At 39.3% G+C, this 10514-nt stretch overlaps 1 protein-coding gene across 1 annotated transcript in view; it reads left to right on the forward strand.

Annotated features, from left to right (window-relative positions):
- The window catches only part of KIAA0895 (KIAA0895 ortholog), a 105510-nt gene that overhangs the window by 63876 nt on the left and 31120 nt on the right, over window positions 1–10514 (forward strand). Inside the window, exons 2-3 of the mRNA XM_007950100.2 lie at window positions 708–851; window positions 2614–2746. Coding sequence (XP_007948291.1) covers window positions 708–851; window positions 2614–2746 — 277 coding nt within the window. The remainder of the gene's footprint in view (window positions 1–707; window positions 852–2613; window positions 2747–10514) is intronic.

The raw sequence follows: 10514 nt of genomic DNA on the forward strand, positions 1-10514 counted from the left end.
TGCTTATGCACAGGGAGACAGCTCAGGGCAGGAGTGCATGGAGGGGTGGACACAGGGAAGAGGTAACTATCAGGAGGGAAGTATGAGGGGAGCTGTTGCATTGTGGTAAACTGTGGTCAATATCATGAGACAAAGTGTATGAACTGCTGTATGGAAAGTGAATTTCCTCTGTAAATTTTCATGCAAATCACAATAAAAAGAGAAAAAAAAAAGAGTAGCCCAAGAAACCATTAGATTTTGCAGCATTGTCAACAAAAGACTGGTTGGTTATTTTGTGTGTTCTTAAAACTTTGATTTTTTTTTTTTTCTTTATCTAAATATCATTGTGACCTAGTGGATAGTGTGGACGTACATTTTCCACTTGGAGTTCTGCCAAATCACCAAATGATCTGTGAGACTCAAAGAACATCTGTGTCCTAGCATCCTAGACTGTCATACAATCACAATATGTGTAGTATTTGTACTCCTCACTCTGTCAGCATGTTAAGGAAAGAGGAATAAGGGAAAGAAAGTATTTCTAAGTACACAGAGTTTTGTGAAAATGAGTGAGAGCTGTTAAGGATTAGAAAGATGTGTTAGTTTAATCACAGTTTGATTTGGAGGTCAGTAAACACAGAACAGGTCATGAAAAATAACATAAATGGCTCATTACTCATTTCAAAGTAATATGAGGCTATTTATTCTCATTAGCTTTGTTTCTTTTGCAGTCCATTCATATCATGGAATTGACTTTACAGAAATACGGAAGTTACGAAAAATTTGAACAGGCCACTGGTGGTAGTCTGCTGTCTAAAACCCGAATCTGGAGTCATGTTAGAAAGTACATGATGAAAGAAGGCTGCCTGGGTGAGGTAAGAGTCTTGTGTGAACATGAGGAGGTGACTGGCATTTTCACTCCCCTTCAATGCTACACTTATTTTTTTCATGCAGGTTTTGTTTCTCCAACCCTACTCATTAAATTTGTCACTCTGATTCTCAGGAAATACTGTACACCAAGTCCCTGTTAATAGCATTGCTTTCTTATGCTCAGTGCCTTCCTGTTCTTATTGCCATTTCTTTATAGCTTGTGGGCTTCCTTGAATACGTTCTCTTAGAAAGATCAGCACTAGGCCAGTCCCTGTGAGGCAGAGGTTAAAGATGTCCTAAATGTCTAACTTTTCCAAACTGCCATGCCACTCCATCATCTCTGACATCAACACTTCCTCCTCCCCTCAATAATCTCTCTCCTGTGTTAGAGTTCTGTAGTTTGCTGTATCACCTCACAGAACTCAGAAACTCCCAAAGAAATGACTCACATGGTGGTGGAGGAGGCTGGGAGACTAGTAGGCTGGCAAGTCCCAGGTCTGTGGGTAGGTCTGGAGGATTCTTCCAACTCACATGATTGGAGGGGTTGGTGAACCCAAATCGGCAGGTCAGATGATAACTGCTGTCTCAAGTCCAGGGGTGACATGATGACGAATCAAACGCAGAACCAGAGCAAGAGAGCAGACTTTCTCAGAACTTTCCTGTATATACCCTCAAGGAAGATAAGGTGGTGACTTGAGTCAGACACTCCAGCAAGGTGGGACTTAAGATAACATCCCATTCTAAACAGGCATAGAGAATAGGATTTACAATACATCACAAAAATGGTGGTAACTTGAGTCAGATCCTCCAGCAAGGCAGGACTCAAGATGCATCCCACCTTAAACAGGCATAGAGACTGGATTTACAATATATCACAAAATGGAGGACAATGGCTAGAAGGGCCATATTAAGTAATTCACTGCACTGCAGGGTTTATAGGAGCTCTGGTAGCATAGTGCCTAAGGCACTTGATTGCTAACCAGAAGCCTCGCGGTTCATATCCACCAGCCACTCCATGGAAGGAAAGTGGGGCAATCTACTTTTGTAGTGATACTGCCTGGGCAGCCCAAGAGGGCTTGCTATGAGTCGGGTCCGACTCGATGGCACATAACAACAACAAGCAGGGTTTATGTGAATTACTTTATGAAAATTAATAAAGATATTTTCCCCAGCCTTTCTTAGTAATCAGAAAATAAGCCTTAAGCACTGATAATGAATAGGACACTGGCTCTGGAACTTCCCTTTGCATCATTTTAGCCGGCGACTTATATTTGAGACAGAAGCTCTGGTGGCGTAGTCCCTAAGGCATTTGACTGCGAAACGGAAGGCTGGCAGTTCAAACCCACGAGCCATTCCTCAGAAGGGAAACTGTGCAATCTACTTTTGTAGAGATACTGCCTCAGAAACCCAAGGAGGTGTCACTATGAGTCGGAATCGATTTGATGGCAGTGAATTTGGTTTTGAGTTTTTTTAGTATATTTGAGACACTCCAGAGATACAATTCTAAGTCATTGGTGTCTTCCTTAGCACAGCCATCTACTGTTTTTACAACCCAGTGAGAGTTCTTAGGTTCTCAAAGACATGAAATCAGAAGGGTCAAAGGTGATTGGCTCTACATTTTATTCTTTTGGTTTCTGGGAGATTTAAAGTGTTTGTGTACAAACAAAAACTAAGTCTTAATTTATGAGCTCATTGTTTTTTGTGAAAGCTTTCCCTACCTTGATACTTTATTTAATATGAATGTATTTTTTTGCTCTTGGTTCATAGATTGTAGTTCATCTAACTGAAGATCTGCTTTCTCGAGCTTCAATGACAGTGGTAAATGGATGTCCAACTCTTACCATCAATGTTTCCACTGCACGTGAACACTGGCTAGAGGGAATGCTGAGGCATGAAATAGGTATGGGGAATGCTTTTGTTTGTTCATTTGTAATTTCAGGAATGAGCATCAAAGAAATGTTTGTTCATAAAGGATTTTTTCTTAGTACTGTTTGGCAAAAAAGTCATAAATTTGATAAGTTTCACTGGGACTAAAGCTAATATTTTATATATCATTTCAAATTAGGGTTTTTTTTTCTAGGGCATGGTTTGTTGTATTGAGCTTGGAAAATCATTTAACCTCTGGATTTCAGTTCTCCCACCTTAACTCCTTAGAGTTGAATTAAGTTCTAAGTCTGCTTCCATAAAGATTTACAGCCTTGGAAACTTAATGGTGGTTGCTATGGGTCAGAATCAACTCAGTGGCAATGAGTTTCGTTTAGTTTTTAGAAGATTGTTCAGAAATATTTGGTTTATGATTCTGTCCTTTAAAAAAGTAAATTGTTGACTGGTCTTCTGGTAAGATGGCAGAATAGACAGATAAGCTACACAGACCCTCTTCAACAAAGAAAAGAGAAACCAATTGACAGGGATACAGAAGATAATCCTGGAGCCCCAAGCTTTGAAAGGAAGGATACAGAAGTGGATTAAATACCAACTAGTAAAAGAACCTGGATGAAAACAGTGAATAAAGAGACAAGTGGAGCTGCAGACTGTTGGCTATCTTGACAGCATGGCCAGTTTGAATATTTACAGGTGGTGTTAGGACCTGGGTAGTAACCTGAAAATCAGCGCTGTTGCATGGATGACTACACTGGTGGCTGATGATTAGAAAGGAAAACAGCAGATAAGGAGGCAAACTGAGTTGTGAATTTCTGGCCGTCCTGAGGGTGCAGCCATTTTTAATATTTACAAGCAGTATGGCAATTTTGGATATTTAAAGCAACAATGTACTGATCCCAGTGACTTAAGAATAGGTTCCACCTGACAAGACAGCACGGGCAACCACACTAGAGGCTCATGACTGGAAGGGTGTGATATTTCTCCCCTTTGTTACTCTTATATTCCACACCCTCTTGGTGAAAGGAGGTGTGTCCATCTCCAACCTCCACCTACCTTCTGGACCAGCAGGAATTCCATCCCAGTCTGTGTGCTCTGACAGAGCCTGGGTGTCTTGTTCCCGCCCCTTCAGATTTGTTTTTCTTACTTTGTTTGTTTTTAAATTATTCTGTTTTTCTTTCCTTTTTATTTTCACTCTTTCTTTTTTCCCTTCTGAGGTTCTAGTTTTCTGTGTTTTTTTCCCTTCCCTTTTCTTTGTTCCCATCTTTTTTTCCTTTTGATTCTTCCCATCATTTGTTTTTTCTTTTTGCAGTTTTCTTATTTTTTTTCATTATTCTTTTGCTTTTTTCCTATTCCCCCTTCCCCATATATTTTTCTCTGTTTGTATTTATATTTCTTTTGTCTTTTTAAAGTATTTCTTTAAATATTTCTTATTTATTACTGCAGTGTAGTAAATTACATAGTGTGGCTTTTCTAGCCATAAGTCTTTATAAACTCTGTGGTGGAATTTGCTGTGAGCAACTGAGTAGTTCCTGATTGTTAAAGTTATCCACCTAGGGTATTTCTGTTGGGAGCAGCATGAAGTAATTTTCTGGGAAGCTTGCTTTCTCTCAGATGTATAGAATTCTGATGTTGGGATTGGTTAGTTTGGTCACTCTGTCAGGAGCAAAAGGAGCCCTCCTAGAGGCAGAAGGAATCTCTCTCACTGGCAGGTGGGGGACACGAGAGACACACATTGCTGAGAGAGAGACTGAGAGACACTCACTGCTGGGAGAGAGACATGTACTTCTGGGAGAGAGACTGAGAGAGACTGTCGGCTGAGAGGTGGCAGGCTGAGAGAGACTGAGCGTGTTCCTGAACTTGAATTGTAGCCTGTTGCTTCCCTAATAAACCCCATCATCTGTGAGTTTTCTGTGGCCACTGCAGTGACTTATTGAACCCAGCAGAGAGGTGTTGGGTGCTGCAGGAGGAACAGGTGGTGTCAAGATTGGTGAAAGGGCTGGAGGGAGGCGGCATGTCTGGCCTCACACTCGGGCTACTGATGGTGATTCTATCTTCCTCTTGTGGGGTTAGAGGAGGTCAGAAGATGCAGCCTCCTTGCCTCTTTGACAATTCTTTCCTTTTTCTTTCTTTCTTTCTTTTTTTTTTCCCCAGTTGTTGCTGTATGTTTATGTGGTTGTATTTTTTTTCCTCTTGTTTTTACTTTTTTAGTGTTTTTTTATTATTATTATTATTGTTGTTGCTGTTGTTTTCCAAGTGAGAGACAGCAGTTCCCATACAACCCAACCATACCTGCCATCTCCTGCAGCTCCACATACTGAGTGAGGGCCACCACTTGCTTCTGTACTAACTGGCTAATGATAGACGAGAGCCAATACAAGACTGATTCATCCTTAACTGCTCTTCATGAACAGCTAACAGTGTGCACCCACTCTCATTCTCTATCACACCCACCAGGAGATAGGTGGTGAGTGCCTAACTGCTGACAACTAGTGAATGAATAGTGGAGTACAGTACCCTGCTTACCCAGATATATCAAAACAAAGCAGAAAAAAAAATCTTGGGTGAATCACACCAACATATAATCACCAATTAAATATAAATACAATGATGTCATAATGTCTCAGAGATAACAGACCATCACAGTCCACACAAAGAAGCAAGATAAAGTGTTTCTAACAAACAAGGGACCAGGATACAGACCCAGAAAAAGTCCCTGAGCAGCATTAGAAATCCCTGATAAGGAATTCAAAAGAATTGTATTTAGATACCTTCAGTGGATTGAGAGACAGAACAAGGAAAACACTGACAAAATTAAGGAAAAATCAGACAAACCCTGGAGCAATTTGGGAAGACTGTACAAGAACAAAATGACAAAATAAACAAAAAATTAGAAATGATAGAAAATCTTCAGGTAGAAATCCAGAAGATTAATACTAAAATTTCAGAAATAGATAGCACATTGAACATGCAAAGGAGTAGAATCGAATCAAAGAAGACAGAATTAGTGAGATTGAAAACGCTTACCTCAATACTACTTTGGTAAGGGATCAATATGAAAAAAACAAAATGAAGAAAGCCTAAGATTCATGTGGGGTACCATCAAGAGGGATAACCTCTGTGTAATCAGAATTCCGGAACAGGAAGAGACAAATAAAACTACAGAGAAAATTGTAGATTGTTGGAAGAGAATTTCCCTAATATGATAAAAGATGAGAATATATCCATTCAAGTTTGGTGAACCCAAAATAGAGTGCACCCCAAAAGAAAATCACCAAGACATATGAGAATCAAACTCACCAAAACCAAAGACAAAGAATCCTGAAAGCAGCATGAGAAAAATGAAAAGTTACTGAGAAGAATGGGAATTCCCGAGCACTTGATTGTACTCATGAGGAATCTGTACCTTGACCAGGAGGCTGTTGTTCGAACAGAACAAGGGGACACTACATGGTTTAAAATCAAGAAGGGAGTGCGTCAGGGTTGTATTCTGCCTCCACACTTATTCAATCTATATGCTGAGCAAATAATCCGAGAAGCTGGACTATATGAAGAAAAACGTGGTATCAGGATTGGAGGAAGAATCATTAACAACCTGAGATATGCAGACGATACAACTTTGCTTGCTGAAAGTGAGGATGACTTAAGGCACCTACTGATGAAGGTTGAAGAATACAGTCTGCAGTATGGATTACATCTCAACATAAAGAAAACAAAAATCCTCACAACTGGACCAATGAGCAGCATCACAATAAATGGAGAGAAGATTGAGGTTGTCAAGGAATTCACATTGCTTGGTTCTACAATCGATGCCAACGGAAGGAGCAGTCAGGACATTAGACGACGTGTAGCATTGGGAAAGTCAACTGCGAAGGAACTGTTTCAAGTGCTGAGGGGCAAGGATATCTCATTGAGGACTAAGGTGCGCCTGACACAAGCCATGATATTTCCAATCACCTGGTATGCATGTGAGAGCTGGACAATGAATAAGGAAGACCGAAGAAGAGTTGATGCTTTTGAGTTGTGGTGCTGGCGAAGAATGCTGAAAGTACCGTGGACTGCTAAAAGAACTAACAGATCTGTCCTGGAGGAAGTGCAGCCAGAATGCTCCTTGGAGGCAAGAATGGCCAGACTTCGTCTCACCTATTTTGGTCATGTTGTAAGAAGGGACCATTCCCTGGAGAAGGATGTCATGCTTGGTAGGGTGGAGGGTCGACGAAAGAGGGGGAGGCCTTCAAGGAGATGGATTGACACGGTGGCTGCGATGATGGGCTCAAGTATAGCAGGGATTGTGGGGCTGGCGCGGAATCGGGCAGTGTTTCGTTCTGCTGTGCATGGGGTCACTATGAGTCGGAAACGACTTGACAGCACTTAACAACAACAACAACAACAAAGGCAACCAATAAGACTAAGCTCAGATTTCTTGGCAGAAACCGTGCAGGTGAGAAGGCAATGGGATGGTATATATAAAACCCTGAAAGAAAAAAAATTTCCAACCAAGAATTATATACCCAGTAAAACTGTCCCTTAAATATGATGGTAAAATTAGGACATTTCCAGGTAAGCAAAAATTAAGGGAATTTGTTAGAACCAGACCAGCCTTACAAGAGATGATAAAGGGAGTCATTTGGATGGAAAACCAATAGTGGCAAACAACAACTGATGATTAAAACATATGATGACATAACCCAGAAACCAACCCAGTTATGGAAGTATCTGAAGTAAAATAAGCTTGCAAGACTGAAAACAGGGAACCAGAGACCTCAATTAGCAAATGAAGACAACTACAAACCAAAAAGAGGGGTAAATAGCATAGTTACAGACTTCTAAATGGTGAGGAAATCAAGACAATTTAGAAATAAAACAGATTGTTCCAAACTTGGGAAGAAAATTATAAATCACAGGGTAACCTCAAAGAAAATAAACCTTTGCATCAAAATAAAAAAGAGGACAAGCACAAATACTAAAATGAGAGCAATTAGGAAATGATAACACAATTCATAAACAAAATGAGCTCTACACAGAAAATTATATGGAACAAAGACATCAACACCATGGAAAAACACATAACAAAATGACAGCAACAAATTCATACTTGTCAATAAGTAAACTGAATGTAAATGGATTAAATGCACCACTCAAGAGACAGAGTTGCAGACTAGGTAAGAAAACATGACCCATCAGTATGCTGTCTATAAGAGACACACCTTGGAGACAAAGACAATAATAGACAAAAAATCAAAGGCTGTAAAAGGATATATCAGGCAAATCGTAATCAAAAAAGAGCAGGCCTGGCAATATTAACTTCTGATAAAATTGACTTTAAGACACAGCCCACCATAAGAGACAAGGAGAAGATTATATAATGATTAAAGGATAGTGTGGTAGTTCAGTTGGTGTGTCAACTTGGCTGGGCCTAGTCGAGTAGCTGGGTGGCTGGATGTAGTATTCCCCATGATGAGACTGGTAATCAACTCCATGGTGGAATCTACTGTGAGCATCTGAGTAGCTGCCTTAGGGAATGTGATCTGCTTCCTGTATATAAGCCGAAGCCTTGGGGAATGGTCTGTAGTTTATGGCACACTTGGACCCTGCATGTAGCTGTCATTGTTCAGCAGCTTGCCATGCTCTTCCAACCTGGGGACTTACAATGGACTTGAATTAATGGCCTGCAGTGTGGTTTGGTAACATTGGGACTGCGCCTTTTTACTTGTCAACCTTGGGGTTGTTAGCCTCAGCAGCCAGCAGCTGTCTGAGTGGAGGAAAGCCTCTAGCTTCAGTGGGCTGGGAGCTGGAAGCAGAGCTGAAGCCCAAGGCTGTAGGGCTTTCACCCAGCCCCTAGGGCCTGGCACTTTGAACATGGACTTAAAGCCTCCAAACTGTAAGAGAATAAACTCCTATTTGTTAAGGCCATCCCATTTGTGATATATTCCTGTCAGAGTGGCACTAGGTAACCAGAACAGATATATTGAACAAGAGGACATAACAATAATAAATATGTATGCATCCAATCAAAGATCCCCAAAATACATAAATCAGACTTCAACAGAATTTAAAAGATACATAGATGACTCCACAGTAATAGTAGGAGACTTCAATGCACCACTTTCAATAAAAGATAGAACAACTGGAAAGAAACTCAGTAAAGACGCAGAAGAACTAAACAATACAATCTACCAACTTGACCTTATAGACATCTACAGAGCACTTCACCCAACAACAGCACAATAAACATTCTTTTCCTGTGCTCATCAAACATTCTCCAGGGTAGGCCATGTTACACCATAAAGCAAGCCTTAATATATTTAAAAAATACTGAAATATTGCAAAGCATATTCTGAGATCACAATGCCATAAAATTAGAAATCAACAATAGGAAGTTCAACAGAAAAAGAGCAAACACATGGAAACTGAATAATACCCTCCTTACAAATGACTGTGTAACAGAAGCAATAAAATATGAAATTAAAAAATTCCTTGAATCAAACAAGAATGAAAACACATCATACCAAAATCTTTGGTACAGAAAACGCAGTGGTCAGAGGCCAAATTATAGCAAAAATGCACAAACAAAAAAGAAGAAAGAGCCAAAATAAGCAACCCAACATCTCCAACAATTAGAAAAGGAGCAGCAAAAAAAAAAAAAAAAAAAAAAAAAAGCCTACAGTCACCAGAAGAAAGGAAATAATAAAGATTCTAAAAGAAATAAATGAAATAGAATATAGAACAGCAATAGAAAAAATAAAAGAGACTAGAAGTTGGTTCTTTTAAAAGATTAATAAAATTGACAGACCACTGGCAAACTTGGAAAAGAGGGAGAGACTACAGATAACATGAATAAAAAACAAATTGGGCGATGTCACAAAAGAACCATCTGAAATTAAAAGGATAATATCAGAATATTATGAAGAACTGTATCCCAACAAATTTGAAAATCTACAAGAAATGGACAGATTTCTAGAAATATATTACTTACCTAAACTAACACAGACTGAGGTGGAAAATTTGAACAGATACATAACAAAAGAAGTTGAACAGGTTACAAAAAGTTTACCAGAAAAAAAAAAAAAAAAAGTCCTAGTCCAGACGGTTTCACTGGAAAATTCTACCAATCATTCACAGAAGAACTGACACCAATCCAACTCAAACTATTCCAGAACATAGAAAATGGAATCCTCATAAATTCATTTTATGAAGCAAGCATAACATTGATACAAAAACCAGGCAAATACATCACTCAAAAGGAAAATTACAGACCAATATCCCTCATGAATATAGATGCAGAAATGTTCAACAAAATCCTTGCCAATAGACTCCAACAACATATCTGAAAAATAATACACCATGACCAAGTGGAGTTCATACCAGGTATACAAGGGTGGTTTAACATGAGAAAAGCAATCAATGTCATCCATCACATAAATACAACAAAGAAAAAGAACCATATAATCATATCAATTGATGCAGAAAAGGCATTTGATAAAATCCAACACCCATTCCTGATTTAAAAAATTAAAAAAAAAAAGTCTCAGAAAAATAGAAATAGAAGGAAAATTCCTCAACATAATAAAAGGCTTATTTACAAAACCAGCAGCCAACATTATTTTCAATGGAGGAGAGAGACCGAAACCATTACCTTGTGAACAAGAACCAGACTAGGATGCCTTCTATCACTACTTCTATTCAACATTGTATTGGAAGTCCTAGCCAGGGCAATAAGGTAACAAAGGGAAATCAAAGGTATCCAAATTGGTAAGGAAGAAGTAGAACTATTCCTGTTTGCTGATGGT

The sequence above is a fragment of the Orycteropus afer genome, unplaced genomic scaffold (assembly GCF_000298275.1).
Source record: "Orycteropus afer afer isolate SDZICR_OR568_19922 unplaced genomic scaffold, OryAfe1.0 scaffold00263, whole genome shotgun sequence".
Lineage (NCBI taxonomy): Eukaryota > Metazoa > Chordata > Mammalia > Tubulidentata > Orycteropodidae > Orycteropus > Orycteropus afer.